The sequence below is a fragment of the Callionymus lyra genome, chromosome 1 (genome assembly GCF_982586985.1).
Source record: "Callionymus lyra chromosome 1, fCalLyr1.hap1.1, whole genome shotgun sequence".
Lineage (NCBI taxonomy): Eukaryota > Metazoa > Chordata > Actinopteri > Syngnathiformes > Callionymidae > Callionymus > Callionymus lyra.
The window spans coordinates 32348701-32369358 of NC_141818.1; the positions used below are offsets into that span (position 1 = coordinate 32348701).

The 20658-nt window shown below is 43.9% G+C and overlaps 1 protein-coding gene across 1 annotated transcript; it reads right to left on the bottom strand.

Annotated features, from left to right (window-relative positions):
* Nucleotides 1-13121: 13121 nt before the first annotated feature.
* hapstr1b (HUWE1 associated protein modifying stress responses b) lies at nucleotides 13122-18898 on the bottom strand. Its single transcript, XM_087802530.1, has 4 exons — nucleotides 18473-18898; nucleotides 14857-14937; nucleotides 14523-14798; nucleotides 13122-14424 (listed from the first exon to the last, which is right to left on the bottom strand). Exons 1-4 carry the CDS (start codon nucleotides 18666-18668, stop codon nucleotides 14186-14188), a joined length of 792 nt encoding a protein of 263 aa, XP_087658656.1. The 5' UTR covers nucleotides 18669-18898; the 3' UTR covers nucleotides 13122-14185.
* Nucleotides 18899-20658: the final 1760 nt, after the last annotated feature.

The following is a 20658-nucleotide window of genomic DNA, read 5'->3' on the forward strand; positions in this document are numbered from 1 at the left end:
TCTATTCTCCTCTCTAGTCTCCTCTATAGTCCTAGCTCTAGTCTCCTCTCTAGTCTTCTCTCTAATCTCCTCTCTAGTCTTCTCTCTAGTCCACTTTCTAGTCTTCTCTCTAGTCTCCTCTCTAGTCTCCTCTCTAGTCTCCTCTCTAGTCTCCTCTCTAGTCTTCTCTCTAGTCTCCTCTCTAGTCTTCTCTCTAGTCCACTTTCTAGTCTTCTCTCTAGTCTCCTCTCTAATCTTCTCTCTAGTCTCCTCTCTACTTTTCAGTCTATTTTCCTCTCTAGTCTTCTCACTCTATTCTCCTCTCTAGTCTCCTCTCTAGTCTTCTCTCTAGTCTCCTCTCTAGTATTCTCTCTAGTCTCCTCTCTAGTATTCTCTCTAGTCCTCCCTCTAGTCTTCTCACTCTATTCTCCTCTCTAGTCTCATCTCTAGTCTCCTCTATATTCCTTGCTCTAGTCTCCTCTCTAGTCTTCTCTCTAGTCTCCTCTCTAGTCTCCTCTCTGGTCTCCTCTCTAGTCGTCTCTCTAGTCAACTTTCTACTCTTCTCTCTAGTCCTCTCTCTAGTCTCCTCTGTAGTCAACTTTCTAGTCTTCTATCTAGTCTCCTCTCTAGTCAACTTTCTAGTCTTATCTCTAGTCCTCTCTCTAGTCTCCTCTCTAGTCAACTTTCTAGTCTTCTCTCTAGTCTTCTCTGTACTCAACTTTCTAGTCTTCTCTCTAGTCAACTTTCTACTCTTCTCTCTAGTCCTCTCACTAGTCTCCTCTCTAGTCAACTTTCTAGTCTTCTCTCTAGTCTTCTCTCTACTCAACTTTCTAGTCTTCTCTCTAGTCTTCTCTCTAGTCAACTTTCTACTCTTCTCTCTAGTCCTCTCTCTAGTCTCCTCTCTAGTCAACGTTCTAGTCTTCTCTCTAGTCTTCTCTCTACTCAACTTTCTAGTCTTCTCTCTAGTCTTCTCTCTAGTCAACTTTCTACTCTTCTCTCTAGTCCTCTCTCTAGTCTCCTCTCTAGTCAACTTTCTAGTCTTCTCTCTAGTCTCCTCTCTAGTCAACTTTCTAGTCTTCTCTCTAGTCTTCTCTCTAGTCAACTTTCTACTATTCTCTCTAGTTCTCTCTTTAGTCCTCTCTCTAGTCTCCTCTCTAGTCAACTTTTAGTCTTCTCTCTAGTCTTCTCTCAAGTCCTCTCTCTAGTCTCCTCTCTAGTCAACTTTTAGTCTTCTCTCTAGTCTTCTCTCTGGTCAACTTTCTAGTCTTCTCTCTAGTCTTCTCTCTAGTCAACTTTCTAGTCTTCTCTCTAGTCTCCTCTCTAGTCCTCTCTCTAGTCCTCTCTCTATTCTCCTCTCTAGTCCGCTCTCTATTCCTCTCTCTATTCTCCTCCCTAGTCCTCTCTCTATTCCTCTCTCTATTCTCCTCTCTAGTCCTCTCTCTAGTCTTCTCTCTAGTCCTGTCTCTAGTCCTCTCTCTAGTCTTCTCTCTAGTCCTGTCTCTAGTCTCCTCTCTAGTCCTCTATCTAGTCATCTCTCTAGTCTCCTCTCTACTTTCTTGATCATGTTCCCTGATGCTTCACTCTGACTGCTCACACATGTGTAGTTAAAAAGTTTCTCTTCATATTTGGCGAAGAGGCTCTTCTACTTCAAAACGTGACGTTCACATCTCACTCATTTGTTTTATCCATACTTTACCGGGAGCTTGCAGCCCGAGGACCGGAGTGTGTGAGCCTCACATGGGCGCCCAACACACACATATGCTAACCTAACCACGTTGACGTTTAATACTTGATGAGGTGTGCGTCGCTGTCAGGATGTTGTCGCATCACATGAAGAGTTTTGTCGTGTGGATCGTCTCCAGAGTCGCCGGGACATAAACCTTCCTCTATAATGTACAGAACATACAAGCGTCCACGTGTGAGTCACATCACACGCTACAGTTGACGTCCGTGACTGTTGTCAGACCTCTTGGGTGTCGACATTCTTCATGTCTCTCAGACGCACACACCAGTGAACATGCGGCCGTAGCCATAGTAGGAAACATAGATCCAGATGTTCGCTGTCTCCAGGTGCTCTTTTATTATTGACGGAAAATAAATAAGTTACACTCGGAAGACTGGCGGTAAAACTGCTGCCTGGACACCAGCGGGTGACGTTAGAATCTTCAAGTTTTGATGCTAACCATCATCATCTTTGTTATCGTCATCTCCATCTCCATCTTCATCCTCACCAGCAGCATCGTTTGTCTTCACCTCCATCATCATCTTCTTCACAAACATCCTCATCTTCTTCACCAACATCATCATCATCTTCTTCACCAGCATCATCATCTACTTTAGCAAAATTATATTCTTCATCTTTACCTCCATCATCACCTTGTATTTCTTATTCACCTCCACCACTATCATCTTCTTCTTCACCAACATCATCTTCTTTTCAAAAACATCATCATCTTCTTCACCAGCATCATCATCTTCTTCACAAACATCATCTTCTTCTTCTTCACCTCTACCATCATCTTCTGCTTCACCAACATTATCATCTTCTTCACCTCGACCATCATCTCCTTCTTCATCAACATCATCTTCTTTTTAAAAACATCATCATTTTCTTCACCAACATCATCTTTTCATAAACATCATGTTCTTCTTCACAAACATTATCATCTTTTTCACCAACAACATCTTCTTCTTCACAAACACCATCATCCTCTTCACCAAGATCATCATCCTCTTCATCAACATCATCATCTACTTCACCTCCAACATCATCAACTTCTTCTTCACCAACATCATCTTCTTCTTCAAATACATCATTTTCTTCACAAACATCATCATCCTGCGGCAGTTAAGCTTCTATAAACACGCACGACCTCGTTTCCATCGCACTCCGGCCGTCAGCAACAGAGGAGGAACATGCGGCAGAGCATCGGACTTTAGGGACGTCTAGAAAGTGAAACACCGAAAAGACGGGAGAGAATAATTGTGTTACTTCACATCTTGTGCCGAGAATGAATAAAACATCCACATGAATTAATCAACACGCGCCGACAAACTTGTGTCTGTGGGAGCTTCTCAGAGCTTGGCCTTAATGCCAGCTTCGTTTGACTCGGACCACAGCGCAACTCCGTTCTGCTCCAAAAACTTCTCTGCTAGGGAGTCTTTAGTGCCAAACTTTCTAGTGTCCTGGAGGGGTCGAGAAGCACCAGAAGCACGAGAAGCTTGTTTGTGCTGATGACAGACGTGGAACCACTGAAGATCCTGAGGATGTTTCTGGAAAGAGCCGGGACCTGTTTACATTTAGGTCTCTCCATATATAAAAGAGTTGACTGTGTGTGTACGTAAAACGGTTGTTAAAGTCAGATCTAGATTCAATGTAAGATAATAAGAAGTCCCAGAAAGAAGCCTATAAAAGGTGTCATAGTGGTAACCAGAGAAATGAAAAAGAGTAATGGACAAGTTCAGCAAGTTTGATGATGAGACAGGACATGATTTTAAGTGTTTTCGCAGGCGCCTGTTCCACAGAAGAGTCTGAGCGGCTTGTGATTCATTCTGTGTGACTTTAACGTACATTCCACAGAAGCGCTCGCCGCTAAAAGCTCTCATGTCCCCGAGTGACGCTGTACATCTGAAACTCACCAGCTAAAACACACACTACACTGAGTGTCCTCCGATGCGTCTCTAGAGCTCCCCCTTCAGGCCAGATTAGTTTAAGTGGTTCAAAGAAAAGCACTCGGAGAGACACTGCAACTCCTGAAATATTGTCCGATTAAAACCCCCAGATCATCACAATCCTCCACCAAATTTCACAGTAGATGCAAGACACTGGTAAGCCGCTCCAGGTCTCTAGAATCGTTGGACAACCAGGTAAAATTTGGAGCGTCAGCAAGGCTGGAGTTGAGCATAATAGCAGAATCAATCGAGGTGTGGATGAAGGACAACCAGATCAAGACCCTCATAAGACCGATCTCAAGGCCTGAACCCCATTGAAAACCTCGTTCTTCGTTCTCCTGATAAAGCTCCTGGTTCTCCTGATAAAGCTCCTGGTTCTCCTGATAAAGCTCCTGGTTCTCCTGATAAGGCTCCTGGTTCTCCTGATAAAGCCCCTGGTTCTCCTGATAAAGCCCATAGTTCTCCTGATAAAGCTCCTGGTTCTCCTGAAAAGGCTCCTGGTTCTCTGGATAACGCTCCTGGTTCTCCTGATAAAGCTGCTGGTTCTCCTGATAAAGCTCCTGGTTCTCCTGATAAAGCTCCTGATTTACCTGATAAAGCTCCTGGTTCTCCTGAAAAGGCTCCTGGTTCTCCTGATAAAGCTCCTGGTTCTACTGATAAAGCTCCTGGTTCTCCTTATAAAGCTCCTGGTTCTCCTGATATAGCTCCTGGTTCTCCTGATAAAGCTCCTGGTTCTCCTGATTGAGCTCCTGGTTCTCCTGAAAATGCTCCTGGTTCTCCTGAAAAAGCTCCTGATTCTCCTGATAAAGCTCCTGATTCTCCTGATAAAGCTCCTGGTTCTCCTGATATAGCTCCTGGTTCTCCTGATAAAGCTCCTGGTTCTCCTGATTGAGCTCCTGGTTCTCCTGAAAATGCTCCTGGTTCTCCTGAAAAAGCTCCTGGTTCTCCTGATAAAGCTCCTGATTCTCCTGATAAAGCTTCTGGTTGTCCTGATAAAGCTGCTGGTTGTCCAGATAAAGCTCTTCGTTCTCCTGATAAAGCTCCTTGTTCTCCTGATAAAGCTCCTGGTTCTCCTGATAAAGCTCCTGGTTCTCCTGATAAGGCTCCTGGTTCTCCTGATAAAGCCCCTGGTTCTCCTGATAAAGCCCATAGTTCTCCTGATAAAGCTCCTGGTTCTCCTGAAAAGGCTCCTGGTTCTCTGGATAACGCTCCTGGTTCTCCTGATAAAGCTGCTGGTTCTCCTGATAAAGCTCCTGGTTCTCCTGATAAAGCTCCTGATTTACCTGATAAAGCTCCTGGTTCTCCTGAAAAGGCTCCTGGTTCTCCTGATAAAGCTCCTGGTTCTCCTTATAAAGCTCCTGGTTCTCCTGATATAACTCCTGGTTCTCCTGATAAAGCTCCTGGTTCTCCTGATTGAGCTCCTGGTTCTCCTGAAAATGCTCCTGGTTCTCCTGAAAAAGCTCCTGGTTCTCCTGATAAAGCTCCTGATTCTCCTGATAAAGCTCCTGGTTCTACTGATATAGCTCCTGGTTCTCCTGATAAAGCTCCTGGTTCTCCTGATTGAGCTCCTGGTTCTCCTGAAAATGCTCCTGGTTCTCCTGAAAAAGCTCCTGGTTCTCCTGATAAAGCTCCTGATTCTCCTGATAAAGCTTCTGGTTGTCCTGATAAAGCTCCTGGTTCTCCTGATAAAGCTCCTGGTTCACCTGATAAATCTCATGGTTCTCCTGATAAAGCTCATTGTTCTCCTGAAAAGGCTCCTGGTTCTCCTGATAAAGCTTCTGGTTCTCCTGATAGAGCTCCTGGTTCTCCAGATAAAGCTCTTCATTCTCCTGATAAAGCTCCTGGTTCTCCTGATAAAGCTCCTGGTTCTCCTGATGGAGCTCCTGGTTCTCCTGATGAAGCTCTTCGTTCTCCTGATAAAGCTCCTGGTTCTCCTGATAAAGCTCCTGGTTCAACTAATAAAGCTCCTGGTTCTCCTGATTGAGCTCCTGGTTCTCCTGAAAATGCTCCTGGTTCTCCTGAAAAAGCTCCTGGTTCTCCTGATAAAGCTCCTGATTATCCTGATAAAGCTCCTGGTTCTCCTGATATAGCTCCTGGTTCTCCTGATAAAGCTCCTGGTTCTCCTGATTGAGCTCCTGGTTCTCCTGAAAATGCTCCTGGTTCTCCTGAAAAAGCTCCTGGTTCTCCTGATAAAGCTCCTGATTCTCCTGATAAAGCTTCTGGTTGTCCTGATAAAGCTGCTGGTTCTCCTGATAAAGCTCCTGGTTCACCTGATAAATCTCATTGTTCTCCTGAAAAGGCTCCTGGTTCTCCTGATAAAGCTTCTGGTTCTCCTGATAGAGCTCCTGGTTCTCCAGATAAAGCTCTTCGTTCTCCTGATAAAGCTCCTGGTTCTCCTGATAAAGCTCCTGGTTCTCCTGATTGAGCTCCTGGTTCTGCTGATGAAGCTCTTCGTTCTCCTGATAAAGCTCCTGGTTCTCCTGATAAAGCTCGTGGTACAACTAATAAAGCTCCTGGTTCTCCTGATTGAGCTCCTGGTTCTCCTGAAAATGCTCCTGGTTCTCCTGAAAAAGCTCCTGGTTCTCCTGATAAAGCTCCTGGTTCTCCTGATAAAGCTCCTGGTTCTCCTGATGGAGCTCCTGGTTCTCCTGATGAAGCTCTTCGTTCTCCTGATAAAGCTCCTGGTTCTCCTGATAAAGCTCCTGGTTCAACTAATAAAGCTCCTGGTTCTCCTGATTGAGCTCCTGGTTCTCCTGAAAATGCTCCTGGTTCTCCTGAAAAAGCTCCTGGTTCTCCTGATAAAGCTCCTGATTATCCTGATAAAGCTCCTGGTTCTCCTGATAAAGCTCCTGATTATCCTGATAAAGCTCCTGGTTCTCCTGATATAGCTCCTGGTTCTCCTGATAAAGCTCCTGGTCCTCCTGATTGAGCTCCTGGTTCTCCTGAAAATGCTCCTGGTTCTCCTGAAAAAGCTCCTGGTTCTCCTGATAAAGCTCCTGGTTCTCCTGATAAAGCTCCTGGTTCTCCTGATGGAGCTCCTGGTTCTCCTGATGAAGCTCTTCGTTCTCCTGATAAAGCTCCTGGTTCTCCTGATAAAGCTCCTGGTTCAACTAATAAAGCTCCTGGTTCTCCTGATTGAGCTCCTGGTTCTCCTGAAAATGCTCCTGGTTCTCCTGAAAAAGCTCCTGGTTCTCCTGATAAAGCTCCTGATTATCCTGATAAAGCTCCTGGTTCTCCTGATAAAGCTCCTGATTATCCTGATAAAGCTCCTGGTTCTCCTGATATAGCTCCTGGTTCTCCTGATAAAGCTCCTGGTCCTCCTGATTGAGCTCCTGGTTCTCCTGAAAATGCTCCTGGTTCTCCTGAAAAAGCTCCTGGTTCTCCTGATAAAGCTCCTGATTCTCCTGATAAAGCTTCTGGTTGTCCTGATAAAGCTGCTGGTTCTCCTGATAAAGCTCCTGGTTCACCTGATAAATCTCATGGTTCTCCTGATAAAGCTCATTGTTCTCCTGAAAAGGCTCCTGGTTCTCCTGATAAAGCTTCTGGTTCTCCTGATAGAGCTCCTGGTTCTCCAGATAAAGCTCTTCGTTCTCCTGATAAAGCTCCTGGTTCTCCTGATAAAGCTCCTGGTTCTCCTGATGGAGCTCCTGGTTCTCCTGATGAAGCTCTTCGTTCTCCTGATAAAGCTCCTGGTTCTCCTGATAAAGCTCCTGGTTCAACTAATAAAGCTCCTGGTTCTCCTGATTGAGCTCCTGGTTCTCCTGAAAATGCTCCTGGTTCTCCTGAAAAAGCTCCTGGTTCTCCTGATAAAGCTCCTGATTATCCTGGTAAAGCTCCTGGTTCTCCTGATAAAGCTCCTGATTATCCTGATAAAGCTCCTGGTTCTCCTGATATAGCTCCTGGTTCTCCTGATAAAGCCCCTGGTTCTCCTGATTGAGCTCCTGGTTCTCCTGAAAATGCACCTGGTTCTCCTGAAAAAGCTCCTGGTTCTCCTGATAAAGCTCCTGATTCTCCTGATAAAGCTTCTGGTTGTCCTGATAAAGCTGCTGGTTCTCCTGATAAAGCTCCTGGTTCACCTGATACATCTCATGGTTCTCCTGATAAAGCTCATTGTTCTCCTGAAAAGGCTCCTGGTTCTCCTGATAAAGCTCCTGGTTCTGTTGATAAAGCTGCTGGTTCTCCTGATCAAGCTCTTCGTTCTCCTGATAAAGCTCCTGGTTCTCCTGATCAAGCTCCTGGTTCAACTAATAAAGCTCCTGGTTCTCCTGAAAAAGCTCCTGGTTCTCCTGATAAAGCTCCTGGTTCACCTGATAAAGCTCCTGGTTCTCCTGATAAAGCTCCTGGTTCTCCTGATAAAGCTCCTGGTTCTCCTGATAAAGCTCCTGGTTCTCCTGGTAAAGCTCCTGGTTCTCCTGATAAAGCTCCTGATTATCCTGATAAAGCTCCTGGTTCTCCTGATATAGCTCCTGGTTCTCCTGATAAAGCCCCTGGTTCTCCTGATTGAGCTCCTGGTTCTCCTGAAAATGCACCTGGTTCTCCTGAAAAAGCTCTTGGTTCTCCTGATAAAGCTCCTGATTCTCCTGATAAAGCTTCTGGTTGTCCTGATAAAGCTGCTGGTTCTCCTGATAAAGCTCCTGGTTCACCTGATACATCTCATGGTTCTCCTGATAAAGCTCATTGTTCTCCTGAAAAGGCTCCTGGTTCTCCTGATAAAGCTCCTGGTTCTGTTGATAAAGCTGCTGGTTCTCCTGATAAAGCTCCTGGTTCTCCTGATCAAGCTCCTGGTTCAACTAATAAAGCTCCTGGTTCTCCTGAAAAAGCTCCTGGTTCTCCTGATAAAGCTCCTGGTTCACCTGATAAAGCTCCTGGTTCTCCTGATAAAGCTCCTGGTTCTCCTGATAAAGCTCCTGGTTCTCCTGATAAAGCTCCTGGTTCTCCTGATAAAGCTCCTGGTTCTCCTGATAAAGCTCCTGATTATCCTGATAAAGCTCCTGGTTCTCCTGATATAGCTCCTGGTTCTCCTGATAAAGCTCCTGGTTCTCCTGATTGAGCTCCTTGTTCTCCTGAAAATGCTCCTGGTTCTCCTGAAAAAGCTCCTGGTTCTCCTGATAAAGCTCCTGATTCTCCTGATAAAGCTTCTGGTTGTCCTGATAAAGCTGCTGGTTCTCCTGATAAAGCTCCTGGTTCACCTGATAAATCTCATGGTTCTCCTGATAAAGCTCATTGTTCTCCTGAAAAGGCTCCTGGTTCTCCTGATAAAGCTTCTGGTTCTCCTGATAGAGCTCCTGGTTCTCCAGATAAAGCTCTTCGTTCTCCTGATAAAGCTCCTGGTTCTCCTGATAAAGCTCCTGGTTCTCCTGATGGAGCTCCTGGTTCTCCTGATGAAGCTCCTGGTTCTCCTTATAAAGCTCCTGGTTTAACTGATAAAGCACCTGGTTCAATTGATAAAGCTCCTGGTTCACCTGATAAAGCTCCTGATTCTCCTGATAAAGCTTCTGGTTCTCCTGATAAAGCTCCTGGTTCTCCTGATAGAGCTCCTGGTTCACCTGATAAAGCTCTTGGTTCTCCTGATAAAGCTCCTGGTTCTCCTGAAAAAGCTCCTGGTTCTCCTGATAGAGCTCCTGGTTCTCCTGATAAAGCTCTTGGTTCTCATGATAAAGCTCCTGGTTCTCCTGATAAAGCTCCTGGTTCTCCTGAAAAAGCTCCTGGTTCTCCTGATAAAGCTCCTGGTTGTCCTGATAAAGCTTCCGGTCCTTCTCAGGGTTCTGGTCTTAGTCAAAAAGGTTCTGAGCCTCTTCATGAAGGCCCTGAGCCGCCTGATGATTGTCCTAATTTTCCAGCAGACATATGTGACGGTATAATGCAGACGTTAAAGATTCAGCAACACGTCAGGAAGGATCTTGTCCTCCCCTACAGCAGCAGCTATTCCAGGTTCACGAGGACGCCTGGGAAAGCTGTCATGGCTGATACTTCATCTGAATCATTGATGGCGCTCAATTGACTTTGCAGACGAGCAGCGGAGCCACAATAAACACATTTAGGGTGACGTCACCGTAAAAGGATATGAGGTCGAGACCGGGTCTTTGTTATCGGGTCACTTCGACACCTTGCTCAGAACTGTCAGTACTGGAGGAGTCCAGCAGAGGGCAGCACTCAGCAGCACAAAGAACAGGAACTCTTGCTTGTCTCAAAGTGACCAAATCTGAGTTCATAAAAGTGAGCGCACAACATCTGCATGTAGTTTCAACATTTTGTTTTTGATTGTGTCCGTTTCTTGTTGTTTCTATCCATCACAAATCACAAGATTTCGTTTTTTTTGTCGTGTCGACTGCGTCGTGTGTTCACGCGAGAATGTGTGTCGTGTAGCTGCTGAATCCATCCTCACACCTGCAGACCTCGTGTTGAGAGTGTGTGTCAGAGTAGAAGCCGAGCAGCAGAGTCTTCGTCACTGGTTAACATCCTGACTAGAGGAGAGATCAAGGGCCGACTTCATCGCATGTGTGTGAGAGAGAGGGATGAAAGAAAGTGAGACTAAATCCTGTGCTGCACAAGAAACATGTTGAGATGAGAAGTACACACACTAAAACTAAACTACTCACAACTACATAAACAATACGACTTATAAACACACAACCAATCACGCTCACAACTAAACACACAACTTCTCACACACACACAGACACCCTCCCCTTAAATCCCTCCACTCGCCCATCCTCTTTGGATAAATATTGTCTCGGAGATGTAACGTGTTGCTATGGTGATGAAGCCTGTGTCTTTTTCCACGGATCGTGGGAGACAGGGACACACTGGAGAACTGGTTAGCGGTGGGGGGGGCGGATATAAGTGGGAGGGAGGACCCCTCTTTGAGACACCAAAATAACAAGAGTGGCGCCTTCTGTATCCCGCACTGACCAGGGGCGTCTCAGGGGAGCGTTTAACCCTGACCTCCCTCCTCTCCCTGTGTGTCCGCGAGCGACGAGTCGACTCTTCATCTCCGTCCATTAGCTCCGGGTCCGCGGGGGGTAGAGGTCGTGTCATCGAGCCAGCCTGTCGACGCACCTTTCGCTGGGAAATGAATGGATTCATTCATTTAAAAGAGACTTCGCTCGAGCGCACCGACATCATGGCGGCCATCGACTCGCCTCGTGTTCCTCCGCAGGACCAGACGACTCCCGCGACACCTCTGTGTGCTCCAGGACCCGGATTCAGAGCCCAGATGGTCGAGGGAACTGGAACATTCAGACACTTGTTGCTCCTCGTCATGTCTCACACAAACACACACATGCACACACACACACACACACACACACACAGAAGTGTGAAGCAGCTCGTGGTCGACTCTATCCAGTCGAGTCAGCAGAGATCCATCACCTGCTGCTGCTCTCGAGTGAGGGGACTCTGGATCGACTCGCTCTGAATAGACAGTCACGCAATTTCGAGCTGTTCTCACACCACACTTGACGTTCCACGCGCTTATTTTCACCCATTTAATACTCTATATATATATTTAACTCAAGATAATAAACGTTGCTCCTTTTTGAGTAAATCTAGCCAATCACAGAAGACACTGCGCAATATTAGCCAATCAGAAGCAAGAGAGGCGGGTCTATCTTTCATCACCGCGTCTCTACGCTCAGATACACAGTAGACAACAGCGCCGACATTATACTGCGGTCAAGCTACTGTAGTTTGAGTTTCTCCAGATGACGGAGTTAGTTTTTTTTTTTTTTTGTAGATTAGATTAGATTTACTTTATTAATCCCTCTGGAGATCTTATTTGGGCAGACAACAGAAGGTTCAGCAAGTTTCATAAAAGCAAGAGCAGGAACAAAGTGCAAATAAAAAGGGCAAAGTGCAAAGAGATAACAAAGTGCAAATATAAAGACTATAGATCAAATGACATATACAGTAAACAACAGATAAACATTTTCTACTCAACCTCATGTCGACTAAGGGTTGGGATTATTTTCAAAATAATGTTTGTTCATTGTAATGTAGTGACTGGAGCTCAGTTGTCTTCGTATTCGTCCAAAAAGACACATAAAAACGTCCAAATACCTCCATACTGCGTCTGTAACGTCCATTTTGCATTGAAGCCTTGACATAAGGAATTGTTCCAAGAAATATAAAACACTTTGTTTTAGCTTGTTTTTACTAGACGCTGCCTTTGTTGTTTTCATTACTATTCAATAGATTTATTTATTTTTGCCTTATGTTATGATTGTTTAAAACTAATTTGATATGCTTCAGATCATTAAAAAAAAAGCTGGGATTAAGATCTAAAAACAAAACATTTGAATATAGTGTGTAATCAAGTCAATTTGTTTTGTGGTTGCTTGTCAAAATATTATCACACCTGACACTGTGACGTCAGCGCACCAAACACTTGAAACCAAACACACGAGCTAATCTAAAGGGAAACGTCTCCCTCTCGCGGTAAGAATTAGACTGCAGCTTTTGAAGTGTGTGTTTGTGTGTGGTTTAATGTTACACTTCTTAAATAGCTCTACATTTTTTGTGTTTTGGCTTTCCAGTAGAAGGACTGCAGTGTTGAGTTACCCTTTTGTATTAACGTGTATCGTTTCACTGAAGTAATTTGTTGTGCACCTAGTTTTGTGATCTAGTAATGCTTTTAGGATTTGTAAACAATTTCCCGAAGATCTCCAGAGAGATGAATAAAGTTTATCCATCTATATTCTAGTGTGTTTGATAGTTTGGCTTGTAGCTGGGATGTTTGTGTATTTGTGTAAAAGCATGTTTTGGTCATTAGCCTGTAAAAACAAACTCCAATTCACAAAACTTCCTCCTCCTTGAGGTATAATTGGTTAGATTTGTTTCATAAATTCCCTTTAGGGACTTTTTAGCAACTTTTTTTTTTGCTCACAGTAGTGGTGGCCAGTGTCCTGTTCCATGATGTGGTGTGTTGGGGTGGGAATGTGTCCAAGAGGAGTGTCAACAGGTTGATCAGAAAGGCTGGCTCTGTGGTTGAAGCTGGACTCACTGGTGACAGTTGCTGAGAGGAGATCACTGGACAAACTACTGTCCATCATGGATGATGACATCATCCTCTGAACACTGTCATCAGTGAGCAGAGAAGCAGATGGAGCGCGAATGCTCCTCCCATGATGCAACACTAATAGACTCAGGGACTCATTCATTCCTCATACTATTAAATTGTACAATTCTGAGTTCGGGGGCAGGAGTGGAGTAAAAGTATGACTCTTCTCTGTTAATCTTTGTATCCTTTGTCTTTGTTATTTTTCTGATCTCTGTTCTTTATCTTTAGACTTCGATTGTTTCATCTTGTTCTCTTTATTTCTCTTTGTTCTTGATATTTTATTTTAATTATTTTTTATGAAAAATTGCTGTATTTGCTGTGGATCATTGGAAAAAAACAATTTGTGCAAAGGTCTTGGCCGTCTGGCAGCTCAATTAGGGAATGTCAGGTGAGCGCAGGGAAGAGCACCAAGTGAAATGACTCATTTATTGTCAGAACCGTCTTTGTACGTGAAACTTTCGTTACAACATGTACCACACCGACACCGTTTATTTACAAACATCACAAAGCAACAATTGCGTGCCGTCGCTCCACGCCAGCCGGGGTCTGACCCCCGACCGATTCAAGTTGGCACGTCTGCCTCCTTGTCCCTGCTCTGGAGCGTCTGTGTCACATGACCATGGGGACATGGAGGAGATACAGAGGACTTCAGGTAAGGGGCTGTAGTGGACTGGAGTCGTGGAGCAGAGTGTGGTCCACAGAGTCGGGTTGGTTGTGCTTCCGTTCCACTTGTGCACAGCTACAGTTCTGTAGAAGCCACGGACCCCGGTTGACGGTTGAGATCAAGACGCTCCGGATGAAGACATGAAGTTGGAAACTGATCAAGCCAAGAGCAAAGTTCTCCAGACGTACTCAAGTGGACGCATCACAGCTGGTCAAGTCCAGAACTAACACATGTCACGCAGACTGAGAAGGAAGAACGATTCAATCCAACATGGTTTTCCATTGAGTCTGATCCACCAGGTCTGTAGCTCCGCTCGTTGCCCTCTTTATTTGCTGTAAAGTCCAAAAACATGTTTGACCTCTTCACTGTTGGCAACAGAATTGTCGCAATGTTAGGGTGTCTGGGAAGTTTTCTGATCTAAAAAAAAAAAACTGGTGTGATTCTTCTGTCTCAGTTCACAGAGGAAAGCATGGTCGCACAAACAGGCTGTCGTACTCACACACACACTCACAAGCAGGCACACACTGTTGAAGGCAAAGACTAAGAAAACAGTCGAGTGGCAGTTCTGCTGTCAGATATAAAGTACGTAGCAACAGAAATGCAAACACACACACTTTCTGCCAATACGTTTCTGACAACTGCAGAGGAAGAAATTAGAGCTCTAGTCGAGTGAGTGTGTGGTGTGTGTGCGCGTGTGTGTGTAGTCATCACTCAGGTGAACAGAAGATTAGTGGGTTTGTACTCGTTAACGTTTCTATTTATTCTTTCGGCTTCCACCAGGGGGCAGAGCCGAGTCATGGGGTCAGCGAAGTTCAGAGCATCCTGTTCCGTTTATGAGTGGGGGAGTCCGTGATGACGTCACTGCAGGGGGCGGGGCCCCGTTTGCGGTTGGCTGTGGAATCCAGATGGAGCGCCATCTCCTCGGCGATGAAGGTGTTGAGGTCCACGTCGTGCAGGCCGTTTCTGCGGCGGGCGAGCGGCTGGGACGGGTGGGTGGGCGACCCGGGCGGGTTGGAGCGGACAGAGATGCTGGCCATGGCGCCGCTGAGGCCTGAGGAAAAGAATGGGGGTGCAAATGGGACGGAGAATGACGGTTATTCAAGCAGAACTAGGGAGGCGCTATCAACACATGGGGGAGCTCTAACTGACCATGAAGGGCAATGGCCTCCCTGAAGGGCTGCAGGTCCGCTTCTACCGAGCTGTCGGACTCCGGTGCGGCGGGGCGGCTCGTGGGCACCATGGCCACTCTGGGCGGGGCGCGGGCAGAGCGAGGGGGGGGTACTTTGCCACACAGGAAGCTGATGAGATCCTCCCTCCTGATGTTTCTCCTGCGCTTCTTCACCCACGCAATCACTTCCTTGTTCCTGCGCTGGTAGCCAATCTGGATCCCCAGATCATAGCTGCGCTGCCGAGCCTCCGCGCTCTCTGTCGGGGGAAACAGGGGTCAGACGCCGCGGGCGACCTTTGGTGCGCGCCAACTTACCTTTGTACAGGTTGGTGACGGCTGTGGCTGCGTTCTGAAAAGGCACCCAGAGAGACAAACCTTGTTGCTGACAGACACGATCTGTGGAGGACACGCACCACACGGTCAACATGTTGAAGATCATCTCTGATGATGCATTTTGTTCTGGTTCATTCTGGCGTTGATGGTCACATTACCAACATGGGCCACTCGACTCTGACCAACTTTTACAATGTTTAGATGCGTTTGTTAAACAGTGGAAGGTTGTAGCCAGAAGACAGTGGTGGTAGTTAGTGTAAGTTGCTGGATTGCTATTCGACTAGATATAAGCAGCTGCTTCCATAATAGCTTGTAAGAACGTCAGCGATCCTTCAGAGATAGGCCTGTGCATCGAACTTCAGTTCTCAGGAGCCACCGACTGAAATCCTTCCGTATCATCATTAAATGGTTCGCCTTTAGAACCAAGTTTCAGTACCCGGAGTAGCTTAACCACATGATCAAGACGCGATGAAATGTACGCAAAAAGGTAGGGCTGCACGATATTGGAAATATGTGCGATATTCACCTAAAAAAATAAATAAATTGCGCAGCCACGTGCACGCACAAGTACAGCAGTTTCAGTGAAACTGAGCGAGATCAGAGAGGGTATCACCAAATCAATAATAAATCCCACCTCCTTGTACACGCACACATAACAGTTTATTATTAAAACTTATTAACTGACGCAAACAACTTAGCTCATTAGCATATGGCTACGACGACAGAAGACCGACGAGACGTAAACGACAACAAAACATAGACCTACAAATTGACAAATTTACAGAACATCATTTAAGAAATGCTTGATTTATACTATGAAAAATGATCATGTTTTCGATATGCATATCGCATGTGCCATATCGCGATATCGGAATTTTTTGATACATCGTGCAGCCCTACCAAAAGGTAATATTAGCAAAGACCAGCAACATGAGTAATCTGTTGAAGCACGTTGCTCCATGTCCGACTGTGTCTGCAACCGGAACGTGAACCAAACCCGTGACCTAAACCAACTACAGCGCCATGTCTTTGATATCAATGAGACTGGGCAAACCAACTTTGGTTCTTTTGGTGCACTGATCGCAACGCTTTGCCAATATCGAGTTTTGATACATGCTTCGTCCTTCGGTACCCAAACCTATATCAAAACTTGCTTTGGTCATCAGAATGACAAATGAGCCAAAAATATAGACCCGTTTTAGTTTTTCCAGAACCATTTCTCACGTTGAGGCTTTTATACAAGATGGTCGTTACTGACGGGCAGTATGGAAGAATTTAGATGTTTCAAGTGTCTTTGTGGATGAGGAAAATTTGGCCTATAATTATTTATATAATAATTTAAGTAGAAAATTTGTGAATTGTGGGCGAACTATCACTTGAAGATAATATTGTGTTGGCTAGTTAGACTGCTAAATTTACCGTCATGTTTATCTTCTTCTGACAGTAGCCCCTGACCCTGATGTGAGGGCACCAGCCATTGTGAAACCAGGGTGAGATGCTATTAAACTTAACAAAGAAGTTTGTGGATTTCTTGAAAACGGGTGTACACTAAAACCAAGAAAATGGTGCACAAAAATATACAGATGAATGAAATGCAAGCACTTTTCGTTTGTACATCCAAATCGATGTAGAATTCAATGCAGGTGTGTTCATGCCTTTTAGCGGCATCATATAAAAGAGATGGATCCTCGACATGGATCTGATCATTAAATATGAAGGTACACCTTCAAACCATAACCAGTTTCACAGTCTTAATTCTTGATACAAACTTTTTGAAAACTATCTGCATGAGGCCCAGGGTTCAAGCATCATCCACACCAGGGCTGCACGATATATCGGAAAAATATTGATATCGCCATATTGGCACGTGCGATATGCATATCGTAAACATCTGCGATCATTTATAATGTTTTATGTATTAATCAAGCATTTCTTAAATCCGCACTTTGACCAATCAGTGTCACGTTCTGTAAAGTGGTCAATTTGTACTTCTATGTCTCGTTGTCGTTTACATTTCAGTCGGTCAGTGAGCTGTGCGGCGCAGCTTGCTAGGTTAGGTTGCTTTGGCGACACGATTTGTTGGCGCGCTGACTTAGAGTAGCTCAGTATATGACCTGATGCTAACAACTTAGCTCATTATATACGAGTTAAAGTGTGGGGAGGTGGGACTTATTATTGATATGGCATGCCGGCGGCTCCTCTCTCATGTCAACTAATTGTTGTAAATTATATTTTTCTCTAGTCATGTCGGCAGCGCGGAAATAAACAAAAGGGAAATATCGCATCGTTTTCCTCATCTAAACCCCCGGACTTCCCCTACAGTACTTGCACCTGTGTGTGGTTTTCACCACATTTATAGGTGAAAAAAATATCGCATTAATATCGATATTGGACTTCAAGGCACGAATATCGCACACATATTTCCAATATCATGCAGCCCTTAGAGAATTCCAATTTGTACAACATGTAACGCAATTTTCTTTTTGTTAGAACTGATCTTATAGAACTGGTATCAAAGAAGTATTGCTCAAGAACCGGTAACAAAGTGAAGGTATCGGTATCATCAACGGTATTAAAAGTTTACGATCAATACCCGACCCTAACCAGATACTCAGGATAAAAGCCTCTAACAAAACTAGCTATAGGTATGTGTGTGTGTTTGGCGCTTCCTGGATATCAACAGTGGTTCTTCTGTGCGTTTCACGTACGATCGCTCAAACCAAAATAACTGCAACGAACTGCGTTCATGTTGTTTTTATCAATACTGTAACTGTACAATATTGATGACGTAGAACACGTCCAAGATTTATTTTGCATCGATCAAGAACTGTTTTTTTGGAATCTCTTTAATAATATATGTTACACATTTAACTCTGCCCGGTACTACGTTAAAGTGAAGTAGGTCTGCCCAGTACTACATTAAACTGAAGTAGGTCTGCCCAGTACTACGTTAAACTGAAGTAGGTCTGTTTGGATCCTTCCATTGCCTGTAGTTCGACCAGCCATGTTTACTGACATTTTTTTGTCAACAATATTTTTCATGAATGTCAAAATAAACTGTAACTGTACGTTTTCATGACTTTACACTTATAAACATCTTTGTTTGTGTATTTGCTCAATCTGGGCTTCGAACCGTTACCCAGACCAGAATCTCCGGGAGCAGACGGTGTCTCTCATGTCGGTCCAGTTTAACGGACTCGCTTCCTGGGATCATAAATTCAAATCTCGAAACGTTAAAAGTTGAATATAATTTCAAGAATATTAAAAAAAAAAATGCGTTACTTATTGTCTACAAACAGACTCGAGGCGTGTTCTTCATAACGAGTCATTTATTTAAATCCTACTGTTTTTTGTATCGTGAGTTAGCAGAGTTAGCAGCTGCTAACGTTAGCTTGTACCCGGTTAGCCAACTGCGACTCCCATTTACTCGGTAACGTTACTCCTCTGGCGGGGGAACCTCCGTCTCCGCTAACCTTATATCGACGGTGAACCGCGCCAGGCTAAGGAGGCTACGTGGCTAAGCTAAAGCGGGGCTCTTTGTGCGGCTGCAGCCCGGCGTTAGCTCGGCTCTGCCCCGCACCTTAGCCTCGGTACTGACCTTTGTAGAGCTGCGCCACCGCGGTGGCGGAGTTCTGGAAGAGGTGCCACGTTTGCTGTTGGTTCTGCTCGGTCTCCTCGTCGTTGGGCTCGCCCTGCTCGGCCGCGGTCAGGCACTGTCGCTCCCACTTGGAGAACCAGTGCTCGGGGCCGTGCTCCTGAATCTCCGCTTCTCTCTCCTCCTTCTTCTCCTCCATTGCTAGGCGTTAGCTCCCGCGGCTAACTCTCGGATCCAGTCGGTGTTCCGGGGGGGTTTCACGGTGGATCGACGCGACCGGGAGCGGGTGCGCTGCTGGAGGGGGGGAGGTGGAAAGGAAAAAGCCGCTTTCAGAGTCGCATTGTGAGGGGAGTTTGAGGCCGAACTTGAGGCCCGACGATCGCGATGACAACACCTTTGAATCTGTGGCTCTGCACCGGCCCACTTCCTGCTGCTGGAGCCTGGTATTGGTCGAGGCTGCGCTGCTGCGTGGCTGCTGGGTGGGATGAGGGTCGGGATTGGACAGACACGGGGGGGAAAAAAAGAGAAAGGCTGTAAAAACAACATCCAAGTCCGGCGTGCGGGTCAGCAGTCTGTCCACAGGGAGGAGCCGGAGCCCGGACCAGAGCAGACCCAGACACAGACCCAGGGCCCGTCATGTCCAGAGAGCTCATTGTAAATAAACAGTTTCAGTCCCTAGACTAGTTTAGAAAAGATGCAACAACAAAGTATTTTTTTTCCAATTGTTTTAAATGATTGTATGCGTTTATTGGACCGAAGTTTCATGTCAAATTATTAACGTTTCACCTGTTATATATTCTCTGTTCAACAGAAGAACAGCTGACCGAAGAAAAGTTAGTTTAATATTAAATAGTAATACACTGTACTCAACTGACAATAAATCAATATTTCTACAGTAAAAATACATGAAACTGTTTTAACTTATACTGTAGTTAAAAACCTGCTGAACATGAAAATAAAGTCAGATCTTTGTCAACTATTAAGGTTTATTTTATATCAATTAAAAAATATTGTGATATCTTGTAGACATTAATAAACTGTACAGTAATGTACTAAAATGACAATAAAACAATATTTCTACAGTAAAAAAAAACATTAAACTGTGTTAACTTAAAGTTAAAACCTGCTGAACATGAAAATAAAGTCAGATCTTTGTCAACTATTAAGGTTTATTTTATATCAATTAAAACATATTGTGATATATTGTAGACATTAATAAACGGTACAGTAATGTACTAAAATGACAATAAATCAATATTTTTACAGTAAAAGTACATGAAACTGTTTTAACTTATACTGTAGTTAAAAACCTGCTGAACATGAAAATAAAGTCAGATCTTTGTCAACTATTAAGGTTTATTTTATATCAATTAAAAAATATTGTGATATCTTGTAGACATTAATAAACTGTACAGTAATGTACTAAAATGACAATAAAACAATATTTCTACAGTAAAAAAAAACATTAAACTGTGTTAACTTAAAGTTAAAACCTGCTGAACATGAAAATAAAGTCAGATCTTTGTCAACTATTAAGGTTTATTTTATACCAATTAAAACATATTGTGATATATTGTAGACATTAATAAACGGTACAGTAATGTACTAAAATGACAATAAATCAATATTTTTACAGTAAAAGTACATGAAACTGTTTTAACTTTTACTGTAGTTAAAAACCTGCTGAACATGAAAATAAAGTCAGATCTTTGTCAACTATTAAGGTTTATTTTATATCAATTAAAACATATTGTGATATATTGTAGACATTAATAAACGGTACAGTAATGTACTAAAATGACAATAAATCAATATTTTTACAGTAAAAGTACATGAAACTGTGTAAATTATAGTTAAAAACCTGCTGAACATGAAAATAAAGTCAGATCTTTGTCAACTATTACGGTTTATTTTATACCAATTAAAACATATTGTGATATATTGTAGACATTAATAAACTGTACTGTAATGTACTAAAATGACAATAAATCAATACATCTACAGTAAAAAAATACATTAAACTGTGTTAACTTAAAGTTAAAACCTGCTGAACATGAAAATAAAGTCAGATCTTTGTCAACTATTAAGGTTTATTTTATATCAATTAAAACATATTGTGATATATTGTAGACATTAATAAACGGTACAGTAATGTACTAAAATGACAATAAATCAATATTTTTACAGTA

Excerpts from the sequence above, each read along its gene's own strand:
- hapstr1b (XM_087802530.1), bottom strand. The coding sequence starts at position 18,668 with ATGGAGGAGAAGAAGGAGGAGAGAGAAGCGGAGATTCAGGAGCACGGC. Across the intron at positions 14,938-18,472 it reads GGTGGCGCAGCTCTACAAAG|ATCGTGTCTGTCAGCAACAA; the intron begins GTCAGTACCGAG and ends TGTCCTCCACAG. Across the intron at positions 14,425-14,522 it reads GGAGGCCATTGCCCTTCATG|GCCTCAGCGGCGCCATGGCC; the intron begins GTCAGTTAGAGC and ends TCTTTTCCTCAG.